Source organism: Sturnira hondurensis, unplaced genomic scaffold (assembly GCF_014824575.4).
Source record: "Sturnira hondurensis isolate 20B ecotype Veracruz unplaced genomic scaffold, ASM1482457v3 Scaffold0002638, whole genome shotgun sequence".
In the NCBI taxonomy this organism is placed as follows: domain Eukaryota; kingdom Metazoa; phylum Chordata; class Mammalia; order Chiroptera; family Phyllostomidae; genus Sturnira; species Sturnira hondurensis.
In genome coordinates this window covers 2500599-2521166 of record NW_028075269.1, presented here as the reverse complement: position 1 = coordinate 2521166, position 20568 = coordinate 2500599, and the positions used below count along the sequence as shown (strand labels likewise).

The 20568-nt window shown below is 41.7% G+C and overlaps 1 protein-coding gene across 3 annotated transcripts in view; it reads right to left on the bottom strand.

The window, feature by feature from the left end:
• Window positions 1-2913: 2913 nt before the first annotated feature.
• The window catches only part of NELL1 (neural EGFL like 1), a 729607-nt gene continuing 711952 nt past the window's right edge, over window positions 2914-20568 (bottom strand). For all 3 annotated transcript variants that reach the window (XM_037040389.1, XM_037040387.1, XM_037040388.1), the window contains 3 exons: window positions 7289-7465; window positions 4847-5071; window positions 2914-3387 (listed from right to left, as the gene is read on the bottom strand). In XM_037040389.1, coding sequence (XP_036896284.1) covers window positions 3337-3387; window positions 4847-5071; window positions 7289-7465 — 453 coding nt within the window. In that variant the 3' untranslated portion in view covers window positions 2914-3336. The remainder of the gene's footprint in view (window positions 3388-4846; window positions 5072-7288; window positions 7466-20568) is intronic.

Genomic DNA, 20568 nt, shown 5'->3' with positions numbered 1-20568 from the left:
TCGCTGTGCATCTCCACTGTTTTTCCTTGTTGTAATTCTGTCTGCTGTTTCAGTTTGACAGTTTTCTGTGATTTTTTTCTTCCTTTCTTCTCTGTGTTTTCCTTCCCAGCTCTTCATTTTTGTTTTGTTGTTACTATTAGTTAAAACGGCCCTGGCTGGTGTAGCTCAGTGGATTGAGTGTGGGCCTCTGAACCACATGATCGTGGTTCGATTCCCAGTCCGGGCACATGCCTGGGTTGTAGGCCAGCTTCCAGTAGGGGACTCACGAGAAGCAACCATACATTGATATTTCTCTCCTTCTCTCCTTCCCTTCCCCTCTAAGGATAAATAAATAAAATCTTTAAAAAATATTAGTTAATGTCTCACACATACAATAGGCATTTTCCTTCTAATTGCCTCTTTATTCACACATACCCATTAAGCTCTTTCCACATTGTTTTTAAAAACTATTTTTTGTCACAAAATATCCTTATTTTGTGCATTCCTTAGCAAATTGCAATAGTTATAGTTATTCATAATTCCCCCTTTCTCTCCTTCAAATGTTATAACTGTTTAATAACCTATGCTGAAGTGGCTGTGCAGGTTCCTGCTTCTGTCTTCTCTTAACTTCCTCAAAGTTCTATATAATTTTGTCTTTCTGGTGAAAGAGCTCCTTTCAACACTTCTTGCTATAGAGTTGTCATGGTAGCAAATTCTTTCTGCTTAGTTTGTCTGGGAAAGTATTTATTTCTCTTTCATATCTAAAGGATAACTTTGCTGGATACATATTATTCTTGGTTTATGGTTCCTCTCTGAATATTTTGTATATTTCCTTCCATTCTCTCCCGTCTTGTAAACTTTCTCCTGGGAAATCTAATGATAATCTAATGGGGTTTCTGTGGGAGGTTACAGTCTTTTTTTTTCAATTGCTACCTTGAGAATTCTTTGCCACTCATTTTCAAGTTTGAATAACATGTGTCATAGAGGTCTTTTTGCATTGATATCATTAGGTGTTCTGTTAGATTCCTTTATTCTCAAGTCTGAGGTTTCCCTTAGGCTCAGGAAGTTCTCATCAACTTTTCTCCCCACTCCCTTATCGCCGTCTTCTCCTTCTGGTTTACCTACTATCTCTAGGTTGCTTTTTTTAATGTAGTTCCTGTGGAGTCCTTTCATATTTTTTTTAACTCTTAGTTCACTCTCCTCTCCCTCATGGTTCATGTCTAAGTTCCTATCTTTGCGTTCACTACTTCTCTTTTTTCATTTGTACTGCTCTTTTGCCAATGCATTCCTCATCTCATTTATTGAATTCTGCAATGCCAGAATCTGTTTCTTTTTTTATAGTTTCAGTCTTTTGGATAATTCTCTCCTTTTGTTCCTGAGCTCACTGACCTGCCTTTCTCTGGTTCTTATGTATCACCGAGTTTCTTCATAACTGCAATCTTGAATGCTGCCACTTAAAACGATAGTTTTCCATGACTTTGAACTTGGTTTTTCAAAACTTCTCATTTTCTTTCTGTGTTCCCAAGTTATCTTGGTTGTTCCTGGTATTGTTTGATGGATGTCTCTCTGTCACATTTGAGGCAGTGCTCTCTTTTCTTGTTTAAATATCTCTTACTCTCAATAATTCAGCAGGGTGATAGATAAGGTGTTTCCTTTTGTTTTCCAATAGGTGCTATTAACAGCACAAGGTTTTGTTTTCTCCTACCAGCATTGCAGCAAATGCCGTACCCACTGGTGCAGTGTGTGTCCCTGCTGAGACCAACTTGCCTCCTTTGTGGGGCACCATCACTGTGGTGGGGCAATGATGATGTGGGTGGTGGAGGACTGGTTTTGGGAGCTCTCAAAGCTCCTTTTGTTCCTGCTGTGTTTTTGGCTTTAGAGGTCTCTGCAAGAGCATGTGGGGGACTAGAAGGCGAATTTGTGATATCTTGGCTCTGCCCCTTCCATTTATAGCTTTCAGCTCTCCTGTTTCACTTACAGCTCTCTCGCCACTCCTGCCATGGTGGAGATGTGCGAAGGCAGATGCCTTCTCCAGGGTGGAACCTGCTTCTGCCCCTCTGCCCTCCAGGTTGGAGTGCAAGGGCTGCATCCCAACTTCTCTCCTGCACTGACGGGAGCCATGGAGGCTGCTCCGTGGCATCTGCAGCATCTTCTCTGTCCTTCACTTTGTTCTGCCTCCCTGGCCGTTCCAATACGCCCCCTTCCAATGTCTTCATGCATAGATCTTCCAGGCATGCTGTGTGTTAAGTAGGAGACCCTTATTGAGGTATAGTCCAACTTATAAACTTAAGGGGAAAAACAATAGCCTTCTCACTCTGCCATGATTCTTATGTCAGCTTCCTAAGTAGCTTTTCTTAAAAGTGTCATCTTCGACCATATAGAGGTTGTGTGATTTAGTGGAAAATAGCACCAGGGAGGCATTAGGCAACCTGGGGTTACCAGTCCCAAGGTGCTAACAATCAACTAGCTCTGAACAAATGGGGTGACCAGGACATGTTAATTTACTCTTCTGTAATGCAAGAATAGTACCAGTCTCCTGAGCCATCATGGTAACTTGTATTAATAGGTATGAAAGCCCCTTGGAAGTTGTCAAGTATTATATAAAACTCAGGCAAAGATACTTTCTCTTTCAATGCCAGGAAAGACATAAGCATTGCTGTTCCTAGATAGTGGCTTAAGATTTTGTTTTACTTTGCCTGGTAGAGAGCGTAGGAAGTCCTTTTTAAAATAGTTATGTAATCATTTAATTTTGTTTGTGGTGCTTCTCCTCTCTTTATCTAATTACTTTCAGCTCATTTTAGCTGAATGACTGGGCATCTAAGTGTGTTTAATAGTTTGTAATATTAGTATCATACACTTAGACTCCACATACATATGTTCACCAACACCTTTCACAGGGATTTCAATAGTAATCATGCGGTGGATGGGACAAGATCACAACAGGCAACTTTATTTGGTGAATTTGATCCAAAGATTAAGGAAAAGTAAATAAATGGAGCCGCGTCTCTATTATGTTAGTACACAAAAGCGAACAAAAAAATACATCAACCTTTACCATGGGATCATTTAAATGTATTTGCAAATGATCTGATTAGGGAAACATGACTTACAACACAGGGAAACTGCTTTTAACAACCATAGACTTGAATGCACTGCACTGTAGGTCACCTAGACTAGTTAGCAAGAATGAGCGAAGTGGTCGGTCCGAAAGGCAACCCCCAAACCCCGTCCTTAGATGGAAACTTTGGTAATTGTCTGTGGTAAAGAAAAGAAAGCAAAGTAACTCCCATTGTTCATCACGTTGGACGGTTGTTTTGTCCGTTTTTCTCCCGTGACGCCAAGTCCATTTCTGACACTTCAGTTATTCTGAAGACACTCCAAGTCCACAGAGCAGCAGACACTTCCATTCTGTGCATCGAGACACAAGTGTTAGCCAATCGGGACACGGGTATAAACACGTTAGCAGTGCCTACTTTTATATTCAAAATGAACATCTAGCATTTGCGAGGAACTCCATGAATGCCCTAGTAAAATTACTAAAGAAAGAGCAGGAGGGGAAAAAGAACGTATGAGACCCTCCAGGGTCCCTCCTGCTGGGTTCTGCTGGCAGCACACATTCATACCCCTGTCTGAGCTCCAACTTGGGTTGGGACCTTTTCCTTGGATTTCCGAGTTGTTCACACCACTTATCCACTGTGCTTATTCCAATGGAGATTCTTTTAAATAATTTCCTGAAAGATAATTTGCCAGTAATAAAGCTAACCAAAAGTACCGCAAGACCCTGAAGGATACGCCAAAATGGGTTCCAAAAAGGTTGACATGTTAGGAATAAATACAGAGTCTCTTCTGGTGACTATGAAGGGAACAGGACATAGTAAGTGTATAAATGGTCAGAAATTCATTAAAATCAATTACACGTGTTAATGTAAATATACCATTACCCCCTCCTAAAGAAAGCTCAAACCCTATTATGTAGAAACAATGTGTCTCCTGTCATTATGGGTGCTGGGCTACAGGTGCAGAGGGAACCACGGCTCTTTTGCTATATGAGGTTTGATATCCTTTTTATGCGGGGGCTGCCTCTTAAGATGATACTTTCCAGGAAAGATTAAAAAATCCACACTTAGAAGAGCATAAAAAGACAAGTTGGGAACCCTCCACTGATGCCTGAAGCTGAGGCAGGATTTGATAAAACCAAGTAGGCTAGCATCTTTAATAGGCCTAATCGTGGGAATCTTAAACAGATGTTTTGGCCGAGATTAGGCACTGCCTCTCCCTTGCTTCACATCAGCTCCAGTGGTAGCTCTTCATGAGCTTTGAAGGGAGGAAGGAATCCGTGTTTAATTTTAAAGACACATGAAGATGCCTCATGGGAATGCCTCCAAAAAGAGAGAAAACCAATCCCAATGAAATCCTGCAGCAAGAACGTCAGGTCCCTGCATTGAGTGCTGTGATTACTAAACAAAGCCAACAACTTCAGAGAGTACTTTTTTCCTGTGACAATTTCATCAAAGAGCTTGTAACATTTTCCAGGATGAAAAGTCTTTTTTCTGCCTTCCTTTCTTTGTAATACATAGGGCAAAATAGCTTAAGTGAGCCATAATTGAGCCTTGTGTCAATTGTTAAAATTTTGTAATTGAAAGGCAAGAAAGAAGACTATTCTATTCCATGTTCTCCAGGGATTTGTCTTTAGACACAGTGCAGCTCTGAGCCATTCGAGACATATTACCTCATGCAAGAAGTAAATCCTGTTTGTTTCCACCATGGCCCCTGGCACTTGCTCATTCAGAAACCTCAGGAGTCGGTCTCCTGCAAGTGTTCCCTGGCAACTGTTCAAGGCACGGCTATGCTCAGGACATCCAATTACCTTGCATTTGCAGGTTGTGCAGGGAGATCCAGCCATTGTCCACACTGAGCCGCTAAGCCTTGAAATACCATAGCTGTCCAGGCAGGTTTTCCTGATGTCGAAGGTGATGTTATCCGCCAGGCAGGGGTCACTGACACAGCGGGGACAACACTCCCCTTCCAAGAGGGCTGTGTACTCACAGCTCAAACTGGGGCACGTGAGGGGCCAGCAGTCCACCTCTCCTTCCTGTAGAGAGAAAGCCAAACGCCTTGCCATTGTTCGTGGCCATTCACAATTCTGTGGCTAAAGTTCCAGAGGGGGAAAGAGGCACAATAATTCTCATCGTTGCCCTCAGGGACTGCTCCTACTTTGGCACCATGAAGGGTATCACCCTCTCCAAGGTATTTTTGATGACCATCTCTACTGCAGCCCCAGGAAGAGTTAGGTCCCATAGCTGTGTCAATAGCAGCCTATAATTATCTTTTTATCATAATTTTCCATACAATTACACATTAAGTTTTGAGCTTTCAGGTGTGAGGCTTATTTCTTTCATTCTCAGATGTTTAGCATAGTTTTGGTCAATAAATGCTAATCAAACGATGGGAAGGTACTGGCTGGAGTATAAAGAGAAATGCATTTCTTTCAGGGACGAAGGGAAACCTGAAGCTCTGTGATAGTTCAGCAACGTCCTCCACTGAGTTGCTAGTAGCCAATTTAAAGTTAAGGTTGGGCAAATTCAGGAGAACCATTTCATAATGGTTTGGGAGGTGCCATGTACCTAGTGGACTTCCTGTATTCCAGTTTGAATCGATGTCCACATGTCACCGAATCTGGCCACTGTGTCTCCGTTGAGCTGCTGGGAGAAGAATTGCTTCTCTGTGTAGCTGCTGCTTCTGTTATCATGACACTCACTACATAATTTATGCAAACTCATGTCTAATGATTTGATCAGCTTCAAAGGGCCCAGGCTATGGCCTTTGATCAGCTTCATGGCAGACGGTGTTTATTGTGCTCACCATTATAGCATCTGCCCACAGTCTGGTACAGGCAAACTCTCAATGAGTATTTTTAAAATATGACCCACTTTATTCTCCAGTAATTGCTTTAATTGTCTGGAGAAAGAGTAGACTTACAGGCTGGAGATAGAAGAGGATACATTTTTGAAATTCCATAGAAAGCTCATGTCTAAAAATTAATCCTAATTCTTATGAATGCCTGGTGATTGGCTTCTTGAAAAGGAAATAAAATTTTCCAGACTGATTTGGAAGCCAGTTCTATAGTTATGTTGGGTTTTCCTCGAGTGGAAGTTTGAAATAATGGCTGTGGTTTGTATTTATCTGAGTTATGTTCTTTCCTATTAGGAATTATTAAGAAGGATGCACTCTATTATCTTCACATTCAACAGGAGAGTTTAGATAATCCAATAGAAGTTGAAAGTATAATTTTTCTGAATACTTGTTTTCATATAGTCTCCATAGACTGCATCATGAATTTAACTGTAGAACATAGCTAACAGTTCCTACCGCAAATTGACTGAGTTATGTCTTGGTTCCAGTAGTTACATATGACTTCTCACAGAAGAAACATCATCACTTACTATGATAATGTGTCCTAACAGTTTTTACAGCCTTAGAAATCTTTACTTGTGGTATAATTTAAAAGAGAAAGAACCAGGTCTCGAAATTAAGCTTTTTCCCCCGCTCTGGACTATGTCAAATCTAATATACTATTATTATCTCTATGTTAAAATCTAAAATAACATTTGCTTTTTTCTATAGGAAGGCTTAGCATCTGGAACACACTGTTTTGATCTAGGGAATATTAATAATAGTAAATATTGTGCAGCAATATCTGCTATCTACCAAGTATTATATTTGCCCTTCACATACATCTAATACTCATAGAAACCCTATAAAAATGAGTACTGCTAATACATTTGTGTACATTGAAGTTTGAAAGAACTGATCAGTGAAATGCTAAAACATGCTCAAGTAAACCGCACGGAGCTAGCACCTGGGAGAACCAGGACTGGATTCTAGGTTTTACGACTAGACCCTGACATTTCTATTTTAGCATGTCACATTTTCTCCCACATTGCAACCTTGCATGGTTATGTCCCAAGATATGAAAGAGTTGGCTTCGTACCAACTACAAGTCCTGGTCAAGGTTTTGAAACTTTCTATCATGCAGGGATTTTTCTTGATACGGATTTGCTAAAAAGGTAGCAGTTAAAAGCTAACATAACTTGAGTCAAATATGTCCCATAAATACGTTCTTTTTGTCTTGTACGGTGTTTTAAATAGTAGAATCTGCGTGTCTCCAGGCAGAGCGTGTGCTCTTGAGTGCAGGGCAGAACGCCCTGTACAGAGTTACAAAGAGCAGGGAACTGAAGTCCACAGGCAACTGAGTTTGCAACCCCCTCCAAAGGGAAGGGCCAGTGCCCTCTAGAGGAAGCTGACGTACCAGACACCGGCACTGCTGGCAGCTGTGAGTCCAGTTGTCTCCACTTCGATAGAGCTTGTGTCCATTCTGATCTAAACACTGACTTGTGACCCTGGTGTCACACTCCGGGCAACAGAAGAGGTCAGCGCTTGGATTCTGGCAATCACAGGCTGTCCGTCGGCAGAATATCTTCCCGTCCTGTGTAGAAATGGGGTTCAAGAGGTCTCAGCATGTGGGAGACCAGGAGAGAGCCGCCCCGTGAGACCGACACCTGGCGCTTCAGAGAGCAGGTAGGAAACCTTTCGTAGAGTCCAAGTGCGGGCCTGGCCACTTCCCGCCTTTTCCAAACAGATGCGCATGTGCTCTGCCCCGCACACACAGCCTGACCCTGCCTGCCAAGCGTCCCAAGGGAAAATGGAGATAGTGCTAAGTATGAAAAAGTCAATATTCTTTGATACTCTCTTTTCTAAATGTTCTTTAGAAATCACATTTCTAAGTGAAGTTATAACTAAACTAAAAAGATCAAAATGCATATATGATCAAGGACTCATCTTAGTGAAAAATCATGCTACTACGTGTATTTTTCCCAGCTCAGAAGGTACTAACATCAGATGCACTCTCTGCCTCCGTGCTGGGAGGCACTGACTACACCCTGTTACAGAAGACTCAGCCGAGGCCCAGGCCGGCTAAGTGACTTATTCAGTATCACAAAGGTAGCAACTCTCTAAGCAGCACCACCAGGTCCCCCTGATTTCAGAATGATTTTCTTCTATATGACAGTCTTTAGGTTTGTTATGAGGGGCTACAGTCAGGCGCCACCGTGCACCTTAAGACAGTCTCCCAGAATACAAGCATAGTAAAATTTCTGCAGCAGTGTTTCTGAAATTATAAAGGTACTTTACAATAATACTTAGAAGGGCAGGAGGTCAACAGCACTTAGAAGGGCAGGAGGTCAACAGCACTCAAATATTAAGACTGAACATTTTGCAGCATATCTCACTTGTATCTGTTCACAGAAATTTTCATCTCAGACAATGAAGCTGAAAACATAGGGAGAGACCTGTGGGCACCATTTATACTATAACTGTTTTGCTGGGTTTATATAAAAACCAAAGAATCCCTAGGCCAAGGGTACCTTAAAGTCTATACAACCAAACCTCTTGACCTCCACTTTAATCCTCTCTAGAGCAACTGTATCCAAACGTTACAGTGCTTGAACCTGTGCTTGAACCTGTCCACTCCTGAGGAACTCACTCACTGCCATGGAAGTCATGCAGAGTACACACCTCTGTACCTGTCTGAATGGTAAAAGTTGGACTTCTGGTTGCCTCTAATTATTGACTCTTGTTCTCAGCCTTGGTAACCTTAGAACTCGCAAACCCGGCTGTCACATTTCAACTCCCCTGTTCTTAGAAGGCATTTACGTCTTCACTGAATCATCTCCTCTCGGGATTAAATATCTCCAATGTTTTGACCAGTCCCCATAGTTTTTGAATCCCATTAGTTGCCTTCTTCAACAGTTTTGAGTATTTCCAATACTAATAATCTACCATAATTTCAACACTTATTTTGTGCCATATATTCTGTTATTTCTATGGATTATCATGCTTAATCCCAAGGATTATGTGGAGTAGAACTTTACATCTTTATTTCTCAAAAAAGTAGCTCAGTTAGAGAACTAAATATAGTTCTTCAGTAACGGTGAGGCCAACAGAGTGAAATGAGACTGGCAGTGACCTTGGTTCAGTGCAGGTCTTTCTTCACTGCAGCCTGATTTCTATGTTTACTTTCTTATTTACTTCAGTTACATCATCATGTTGATTTATTTGAGCTTAATGAAGATTAAAGCCCCATTAAGACCTATTCCATCTTATGAAGTTTGTTGTTTTGGGTAGAAAGTCTAAATCTTGGTATTTTACTTTGTTAGAGCCATTTCATCTATCCCACCTGTCCCAATGACCTCTAAATGCTGTTTCTGTCATCCACCTTATTTTGCCCTTCACAGCTTAGTGACATTTGCAAACTTGATGGACCTTCCTTCAGAGTTATCATCTACTTCAGGAATAGCAATGTTGAATAAGATGGAATCTGCTGATATAAGCTTACTGTCAAGTAAAGTGAAAAGTCTTAAACACTTTACATTTTTTTGAAGAATGAAAAAGAGATATACTAGTTACATACACAGGGTCCAGCAGAAGTAACGCCTGCCTGAGTGTGGTTGGTAGGGTAATAATATGGGTGCAATAAAAGGTTTTAATCTGAACTTTCACCTAAAGTCATATCATGTGCTTGAGTGTGATATCGTTATGTTATAGAATTACATGCTTATGGTTTTGTAATAAAAGAAGGGCATTATTTGTGCCAGACCCTGTATTTTGACAGGTGAAAAACTCTTTCAGATTGTTTGCATTGGCTTTGCTACTATAAGAAAGAAGAAATAGGGATTGAGATCAGCATCATGGTAGAGTGAGAGACTCCATTTTTTCTCCCCTTAAATTTATAATTTGGACAACTTAACTGCACAAAGGATTCCCAGCTCAAATCACAAACGCACCTGAACGATTCATGCATCAGGGCATCTGAAGGTAAGTGTATTGGAATGGGTGGGGGGAGGACAGGGATGGTGGCCACCATTGGGTGCCCCCAGGGTGCCAGTGAGTGTGGAAGCAGGAAAGGCACTGGGCTGCGGCCCTTACACTATGGCCTGGAGTGTAACAGAGGCAAAAGCAGTTTCCATCCTGGAAAAGGCAACTCCCTTCCCCTTCCCACCATGACAGGACAGGGTAGAGATGGCCAGGAAGCTTTAAACAGGAGTAGTAGAGCCAGAAGTCAAAACTTAAATATGGTAGAGTCACTAATTATGAACCTTCTTCCCAAGGCCTTGGCAGAGCCTGGTAAAGCCAAAAACATAGCTGAACAAGGAGACAGTTCTGGGAGCTAGCAAAACCAGTTCTCCACCACCTGCCAATTCCCCAACCACAATGGTGGTGCCCCATAACCAAGGTGAGCTGGTCACATACAGCACACCAACCATCAAGGTGAATACGAAGCACTTTTCCTAATTAGAGCAATGCAGCTACACTGAGATCCAAGAAGCACAAATAGTGCAGGTAAGAGAACACAAACATTTGTGCTATAATACCACCAACTGAACAACAAATAAATCACCCTACTTACCAAACTGCTGAACTGTTGAGCAAACTAGTACCTACACAAGAAAAAAGTACAACCTCAGATACACTGATGGTGAAACAACCCATCAAATATCATGAACAACCAAGATTACGTGGGAACACAGGAACAAAATTCAGAGTCATGTACTACTGTGATTAAAATAACAGAACTCAACATTGCAGGCACAAAGAAATTCAATGCTGTACAAGAAAACTTAGAAAGGCAGTTTACTGACTCAGGAAGAAAATTAATTACCCAAAGGAGTACTTTGCCAAAGAGATCATAATGATAAGAAGCAAATAAATACTGGAACTGAATAACTCAATAAATGACATGGGAAATGCATTAGAGAGCATTATGAATAAGCAGATCATACTTAAGAAAGAATTAGTGAACCTGAAAATAGAAAACCAGTGAACTTGAAAACAGAAAACCAGAAATGACCCAGGGGGAAAAAGAGAGTGAGCCAAGAGTTAAAAAATATGAAAAAACTCTATGAGAACTGTGTGCCTGTACTACAAGAGCAATTGAAGGATGATAGGCGTACCAAAGAGAAGGGGCAAAGGAGAGAGCAGAGAGCTTGCTCCAACAGAGTCTCTATGAGAACTTCCCAAGCCTAAGGAAGTAACCGGACTACAGAATGGAGGAAGCTAACAGAACACCCAATCACATCACTTCAGAGAGACCTTCTCCAAGACACATGTTACCAAATGATAAATTAATTACAATGAATTCTTAAGGCAGCCAGTGAAAAAAGACTAATGTACAGAAGAAACCCCACTAATTGCATTCATATTTCTCAATAGAAAAGTTATAAGACAGGAGAGAGTAAAAGGAAATATTCAACATATTGAAAGAGAAGAATCATAAGCCAAGAATAATATATGCAGCAAAGTTATCCTTTGAATGTGAAGGAGAAATAAAGGCTTTCCCAGACAGACAAAAAGTAAAAGAACCTGCAACCACAAGAACTCCATTACAAGATACTTTGAAAGCAGCTGTCTTACCAGGAGCCAAAAAACAAAACTATGGAAAACATTGAGTAAGATGATTAACTAATACACAGAAGCAGAAAACTGCAAATCTACTTCAAAATAAATTACTAAACACTTAATGCTAATACAAAGGTTAAAGAGAAAAAGAGCATTCAATACACCATAATACAGCAATTTGGTAATGAATGTGTGATACAAAAAGGGATAATTTGTGACAAAATCATAAAAGGGACAGAAGGGACTGAACCAGGACAGGTGAAGAAAGACAGCAGTTAGAAGAAACAGGACTACTGTATGTGTGAAATATTTCACATAAACATAATGGTAACCACAACACAAAATCCAGAACTAAGACAAAACATAAAAAGAAAATGGAGGGAAAAAATAAAATAAAAACCACCAAGGTGCCATAGAACACAGAATCACATGGGGGAAAAAATGGAGATACAGACCCACCAGAAAACAAACGACAAAATGGCTGTAGGAATTCCTCACATGTCAACAACCATCCTAACTGTAAATGAACTAAACTCACCAATCAAAAGACACAGAGTAGTGAGATGGATTGGACAACAAGACCCAACTACATGCTGCCGACAGGAGACTCATCTCAGCCCCAAAGACAAACACAGGTTCAACGAAGTAAAGGGACAGAAGATGGCACTTCAACCAACTGGCCTCCAGAGAAGAGTGGACATAGCAGGACTTAGACAAAACAGATTTCAAATATGAAAGTAACGAGAGACAAAGATGGATAGTTTATACTGATAAAGGTGACAATGTACCAAGAAGACATCCAACTGGGGAGCACCACGGTATATAAAGAAATTACTAACGGATTCAAGGGAGAAAGTGACAAAAACAATATAGTAGATGACCTGAATATCACATTGACAGCAATGGATAAATCACCCAAATAGACAGTCATTAAGGAAATGTTGATCTTAAATGACACATTAGGACCAAACTACTTAATTGGTACTTTTGGAACTTTCCAACCCAAACAAGAGAATACACATTCTTCTTAAGTGCACCCTGAACCTTCTCAAGGACAGGCCATATATGTTGGTGCACAAAACTAGTTTCAATAAATTTAAGATGGTTGAAATTATACAAGGCATATTTTCTGATCACAACAGTATGAAGCAGGAAATTAACTTCAAGAAGAGAGCTAGAAAACCCACAAATATGTGGATACACTCTAAGGAAAGGAGAAAAGACTCAAATAAACAAAATCAGCCATCAAAGAGGGTAAGGTACAGTGCACGTCACAGAAATACAAAGGATTACACAGGAATACCATGAAAGCCTGTATGACCCCAAGTTTAATAGCTTAGAAGGAATGGACAAATTTTTAGGAATATATAATCTCCCTAGTCTGAACCATTAGGTACTGGAAAGCTTGAATAGACCAACCACTAGTAAGGAAATTGAAACAGTAATCAATCCCCCCAAAAAACAAACAAACCCCCAAAAGTCTAGGGCCTGATATCATTGGTGAATTCTTCCAAATATTCAAAGAACAATTAATACCTATCTTTCTTAAATACTTCCAAAACATTGAAGAGCAGGAAATACTTCCAAATTTATTCCATGAGGCCACCATTACCCTGGTACCCAAACCAAGGACCACATCAGAAAAGAAGATTATAGGCCAACATCGCTGATGAACAGAGATGCACAGGTGCTTACTCTCATCACTGCCGCACAGGCCAGCACAGGACGTCCTGGCCAGAGCAACCAGGCAAGAGAAATAAAAGGCATTCAAACTGGGAATGAAGATAGAAACCTGCCACTTTTTGCAGAATATATAATTTTATATATGTGACTCCAAAGACTACACAAAAAATTATTAGAATCCCTAAACAAATATAGTAATGTTGCAGGATACAAATCCATCTACAAACATCTATTGTGTTGTTGCATAAAAATATGAAATATCAGAAACCCGAAATAAAAAAGAACCCCATTTACAATTATGACAAAGATATAAAATACCTAGAAATGAACTTAACAAAGGAGGTCATGAGCCTGTACACTGAAAACTACAAGACATTGTCGAAAGAAATTGATGAAGACACAAAGAAATGGAAAGGTATTCCATACTCACAGACTGGGTGAAGTAATAGTGGTAAAATGGCCATATCACACCATAAAGCAATACACCAGGGGTATCAAACTCATCTTCACTGGGGGCCACATCAGCCTCACAGTTGCCTTCAAAGGGCTGAATGTAATTTTGGGGCTGTATAAATGTAACTACTCCTTAACTAGGGGCAAGGAGCTTGGTGCTGCCACTGGGCAGAAACGAGGTGCCAGGCCAGATAAAACAAGGTAGAGGGCTGGATTTGGCCTGAGGGCCTTGTGTTTGCCTTCTGTGCAATACACAGATTTAATGCAATCCCCACCAAAACCCCAATGACATTTTTCACAGAAATAAAACAAAAAATCCTCAAATTTATGTGGAACCTCAAAGGACCCCAAAGAGCCAGAGCAATGCTGAGAAAAAAAAAAAAAACAACAACAAAGCTGGAGGTATCACATTCCCTGACTGCAAGCTGTACTACAAAGCTACACACAGACCTATGTAATAGGATGGAGCGCCTAGAAATAAAACCAACATATAGGGACAAACAATTATAGATGCAGGAACCAAAAACATACAATGGAGTAAGTCTCTTCAATAAATGGTGTTTATTTTACTGGAAACCCACGTGCAAAAGAATGCAAATAGACTGCTATCTAACACCATACACAAATCAACAAAGTGGATTAAGGACTTGGTCATAAGACCTGAAATAATAAACTATCAACACATGGAAAAAAGATAACACTAAACTCATAGGCCTTGGTCTCAGAGGGGTGTTCATTAACTAGACACTGAAAGCAAAGGAAGTAAAATCAAAAGTTCATGAATGAGACTCTATCAAACTAAAAAGCTTTTGCACAGCAAGAGAAACAATTGATAAAACAGAAAAGCAACCAACCAAATGAGAAAAGACACTTGAACACAATAATTTGGGTAAGTAGCCAATATGCAAAATATATAAAGAACTCATACACCTCAAGTACAAAATAAAACAATCCACTTAGCCGGACTTTTTATTTTGTTGTTGTATATGAGTTCTTTTTGTAAAGATTTTATTCATTTATCTTTAGAGGGAAAGGGAAAGAGAGAAGGAGAGAAATCAATGTATGGTTGCCTCTCGTGTGTCCCCCGCTGGGAACAGGCCTGCAACCCAGGCATGTGCCCTGACTGGGAATCGAACCGGTGACCCTTTGCTTCCCAAGCCCAAGCTCAATCCACTGAGCCAGGGCCTTTATAATTTTTTTTATTAGCCAATGTCACCTCAATAAATTTAATTTAAAAAGGAAAAAATAAAAAAAATGGACAGAGGGCCCGAATAGACAATTTTCCAAGGAGGACATACGGATAGCAACATACATATAAAAAATGCCTAACCTCACTAATTATAAGGGAAATGCAAATCAAAAGCCTGCTAAAATGATAGCACCTCAGAAAGGCTATTATCAATAAAACAAGATATAACGTGTGGAGAGGATGTGGAGAAAAGGGAGCCCTGGCACTGCTGGGTGGGAATGTAGACTGGGGCAGCCACCATGAGAAACAGTATAGCGGTTCCTCCCCCAAACTAGGCATATTGCTACCATGTAGCCCAGCAGTCCCTCTTCTCAGTATCTACACAAAAGATTTGGAAACATTTATTTGTTACATATGTCCCCCTGTGTTCATTGCAGCATGAGTAACAGTAGCCATGATGTGGAACCAACCCGAGTGTCCTGTGTCCAGTGAATGAATGAAAACCATGTGGTACACACATACAATGGAATCCTACTCGGCCAAGGGGCAGATGAAATGTTGCCATTTGCAACAACGTGGAGGGATCTGAGTATCATGCTCAGTGAAATAAGTCATATGGAAAAGAATAAGAACGGTATAATTCCAGTGATGTATGGGATAGAAAACAAAAAGGAACAAACCAACTTCATAGGCGCAGACAACAGCATGGTGGTTATCAGAGGGGGTGGGTGGGGACAGGAAACAGAGGCTAAGGGGGACTAATACAGGATGACAGCAGGGGACTAGACTTCAGGTGGTGTGCACCCAACAGAGCTTACCGACCTCGTGGCATAAAGTTTTACACCTGAAATTTATGTAAGGTTCTCAATGTCCCCGCAATCAGTTTAATGAAAATATAATTAATGACAAGAAATTATAGTGTTCCAAAATATCAAGGGAGGAAAGATTTGCACACATGTGCAGGAAAGGCTGCTTCGTGATGTCACTGCTGCCTAAGCCACGCCAGCTCTGCCACCCAGATGGGGGGCAGAGTACAGACCCCTTCCCCTGGAGGCCCCAGAGACGGCCTCTGCCCTCACCCCTGCCCAGGCTCCACAGCGCTGCTCTCTGCTGGTGCCTGCGACAGCCTCTTGCCTCACCCTGGGCAAGCATGTGAGGTGTTTCCCCTCATCTGGGGTGGGTCACGCCCCAGTGCCCTATCCATCCTGCCCTGTGCTAACAACACCTTCGTACCTACTGTAGTGGTGTAGCAAGTATCCGTGTCGTCTTGTCACCAAACAGAATGAACTTCGTATCTGTGTGCCCTTAGTAAACTCCTAATGTGATGCTGGAGTTGACGGCCTCCTTCTTGGTCTCTTGGCCCCAGGAAAGTTTACATAACAACACATATATATGCATAAAACGTGCATATGTTCCCATATGTACATATACATACGTGTATGTATATGTGTACATGTGTTTGAGGAAAGGGAGAAAAAGACTAGTTAAGCAACCAACTGAGTCCGAATTCAGCTGGTCTGGACAAAGAAGTGCCCAGCTCCTAGGAATCTTCCAATAGGTCTTTGGCTCACAGCTTATATACCATTATTTTTAACTCACTAATACATTTTGCTTGTGTACCCATCACCTAAAATGACTCCCTAAAGGTTTACTTTAACCAACAGAAGCTCAGAAAAGTAATAATAACCGTGAATGACACCATTTGGTCACCTCAGCTACAGCGGGCACTGGTTTACTCCCCCAAGTACAGAAGGACCAGGTTTCAGGAACCCATACGGCTTGATTCCCACGAAGGATCGAACGCAGAAGCAGACTCTTCTACATGCGGCTACTGCACCCCAAGCAGTGGGACCCAATCAGACCGTCGGGTTTCTCCCAAAATGTGGATTAAAAGGATGAATAGGAATAAGGGGCTAACCTCCAGGTTAGTGCAAAATAAAGCGATATCACATCTCATCAATTATGTGAAGACACCAAATGGGCCCCCCCGTAGTCTCCAACACGTTCAGAGCAACGGCTCTGTTCACTTTGGCTTTGAATTACAGGGTAACTGTCAAGAAAATCATTTTTAATCATGAAAATGTCACAGGTGGCTTCATTAATTCAATGAGAATGCCATTATAAAACCTCGGCTCGCAGAGCACGACGGCATTAGAATGTAAATTCGGCAAGAAAGTGGAGCCGACTGATGGTAAGTGATCCTTCTCCCCACCCATCCCTGGGTTATTCCCAGGACTTGCCCTTTACCCCAGATGGAGTGGTCAGAACAATCCCCACCTAAATGCTGAAGAAGTATTCTCCCACCCTTCCACCATAGAGGCTAAGTGCTTTTATGCAGTTTCATAATGAAAGTGCAGCTATGAACAACTAATAAGTATTATAATATTTAAATTGCTCCTGCATTTTAAAGAGCAGGAACAGACATGTTCCTAGCCCATTAAAAAGCTAATTTATTCTTTCTGTGTCTCAGAAAATTATAGGTTTTATTATATAAATTACACATTTATTACTGAATAGTCAATACATTGATGCATTTACTCCAGATGGCATAATTTTACTATTTTTCCTTCTGCTACAGTTTCAGGACTTTTAAATCAAAAAGGTGGACTTAGGTAGAATTATTCATGTAAATTGAAAAATAGTTTAAACCAGCATTTGGCAAACTGATATCCAGAGCCCAACTCTGATGTCACCCATTTCGGTGACTAAATTTCCCCTGGAACACAGTCTTCTTCATTCATTTACCTACTGTCCACAGCTGCCTTTGCACTCCCATGTTGTGGTTGAGTCTTGGAGACAGAGACTTTACAGTGTGCGAGGCCTGCCTGGCCCTTCACAGGAGATGTGTTCTGATCCATGGTATGAAGGGTAGGATTCCGGGTGGTACTCTAGACCCAGCTGATCTACCCCCTCACACACAAACTTCTTGGGCTGGATATCCAATTACTTTAAAAAATATTAATTATGCCTTTAGGCTACCCCCCCGCCCCCCCCACACACACACACACAAACCTAGTCTGTTAGCTTTCTCTAATTACCTTGCAGGGTTGAAAACCTGGAGTGGTCACTTCCTCCCATCATCTTATTTTAATGAAACAGAAACTAGGTCCAGAAAGAGGAAATGACTATTCCGTGTAGTAACAGAACAGAAACTGGATCCCAATCCGGAATTTTATAATGATGACTGAGAATCACGAGGAGGCTAGAGAGTAGGAAAAAAATGTTCGCAAACGAACTGAGATCAGAAGGACTGCTGGGGAGATGGCTTTCAAAGCACGGTCCCCTGACCAGCACCATCGGAATCTCCCAGGAACCAGTCAGCCATGCAAGTCATTGTGCCCCAACCAGACCTGCTGAGCCGCAGTCTGAGGGTGAGCCAGTGACCAAAGGCTCACGAGCCCTCCAGGTGACTCTGGAGCAAGGACACCTTTGAGAACCACCGTGGAAAAACAACGCACCCAGCCTGCTAGGGAATTAGCAGGGCATCCCGCTCAAGCTCCTGCAGGGCGCGAGCAGGCAGGGTCTAGAACAGCACAGTAGGAAGGTGAAGTGGGGGGATTTTAGACATGAGGACCCTGTTTCTTCACAAGAGTTCTGAAGACTGAACTAAGCCACGTATCTTCCTCTCTCAAAGAAAAGGAAACATTATCGGAGCGCTTTCACCACCAGCTCCTGCCATCAAGCACACGCTGGGCAGGAAGGTATTGACAACGTTCCATGTTAGGTTTAGAAAACAAAGAAAAGCCTCTTTTCCTTTCTTTTCTTTTTAAATGAGTACATTGTAGGACTCCTGAAAACGAACCTCTACCCTGGCCCTGGGCACAATCTGACTCATCCCTGTTCTTTATACTTGAGTGTGGAGAATGGCAAGACTATACTAGGTCAGCTCCTAGCAGACAGGGTTATTCTCTCCTTGCCTGAAAGAAGTGGAGGGCCCCTCCTGTGGCCATCTTCTTCTGCTTCTGGGCAAAGACTTGTATGAGGCCGGGTGAAACGCAGCACTCCCGACAGCCTGGGGGCAGAGGTCTTCCCCACTTTGCCCCCCTTCCTGTGTTGCCACCACAATTTGGCCCTGACTTGACCATGACACGGTGGGTGATTGGTTATTTAGAGTGTGCACTTTCCTACCCATCTCTGCAATTCCCAGAAAAACTCAAGACCTGGTATTGCCAGGTCTTCAGTATTATATTTTGTTTCAGGATGAAGGCCAAGCATTTTTCTTTTTAATTAAACAAACACTGCGTGAAGCAAGGATACGAAATCTGCCCTTCATATCTTGTTTTCTTTCTCTCACTGGATTTCCCAGTTACTGATGACAGTGGTGGGCAAAGATGCAGGCATGGGAGTAAATGTAGGTGTTGTAATAACTAACATTCATCGAGCGCATGGAAGCCTAAAGGGCAAACCCTGGCTCCATCTCTTGTCTGTGGCACCTGCACTCTTTCTACCCAGGATAATGGGCAGCTGAGTCCCAGCTGTGTCACTCTGAAGCTTCTTTTTCACCCACAGAATGAGCGCACATGTTGTGACAGAAGCTGAGTGCCTGGCTTCTTCATTCCCCAGGACCCATCACTTCATTCTGTGTTATCTTCCACGTGGTCTTACCTCTCTATCCATCTTTCAGGTCCCCTTCTTTCCTCTCCTGAACCTTTGCTTCAGCCTCAGTGGTACCTCCACGTTTGGCTTTCATCTCCTCAGTCCTTCCCTCAGGCTGCCAATCAGACTTTGACTGGGCCATGCCAATCCTAAATGAAACATCTCTCAGGCTCCTCAGCTGCTCATGGGATAAAGCCTAAATTCCATGGCCCGACTCTGTCCCCAGCCTTTATCTCCAGGCTCATCACCAGCAATATCGTTCCCATACTTGCTCCTGATAGTCTAATCTCACCATTCACTTCATAGTTCCCTTAGCACAACATATATTGTTATGCTATGGAACTTCCTTCTTGCCGTTTTCTCTGGTTGTGACTCCCCTTCCTTACATCTCTATTTGGCTAAATTTTTCATCCTTTAAGGTCTTACTCAAGGTCACCTACTCGGGGAAGTCATTCCCTATTCCTTTCTACAGTCTCCCAGAACACAGCATACTTCCCCCTCCTACGTTCCCATAACGGACCTCATGACTTTGCCATGGCATGACAGCTGGTTAATTGTTTGTGCATCTATTTCACTATTCATCTCTGTGATCTCCAATATAAAAATGCTGCATTTCCTAGAATCTAAAAAATGTGCAATCACTCCATCTCCCCATGTGAAAAATAAAGAAGTCTTCCCAAGGCCATGGAGAAATTTATGAGTGAAAGAGCCACAGATGGGTATCTATGTAAAGAAGCTGGGCGGTAACTAAAATTTAGGGATCAAGTCCAGAAAAAGGACCATTTTTCACCCTGGGTTTCTGTGGACTGGATAATGCTGGAGAAACATGGGTTCTAAACAGTTCAGCAACCATCCTGTGACTAATCCATTATGTGGTCAAAAGGTGCACAAAATCATTGTCATTGCCAAGGAAGCATGCAGCATCTAAAAAAAAGCCCCAATCTACCTGTGCTAGCCTAGTTTTATCTTTGAACTCCATTCAGCTGTGGACATGTTTGGAGGACTTTTTTTTTCCCAATTGGCATGAAACACTAGTTATTAACCTGGTATATTGACTCTCAAGGGTAAAGTGGCCTTTTAAAAGAATTTTGGCCCTGTTTCTTTTAAAAGTAAGCCTCAACCCTTTGTTGGCGTATGGGGTTTGGTTTTATTATTTGAATCATCAACAGTGTGATTAAAAAGCAGTACTTTATATCCCAACCTTGATTTGATTC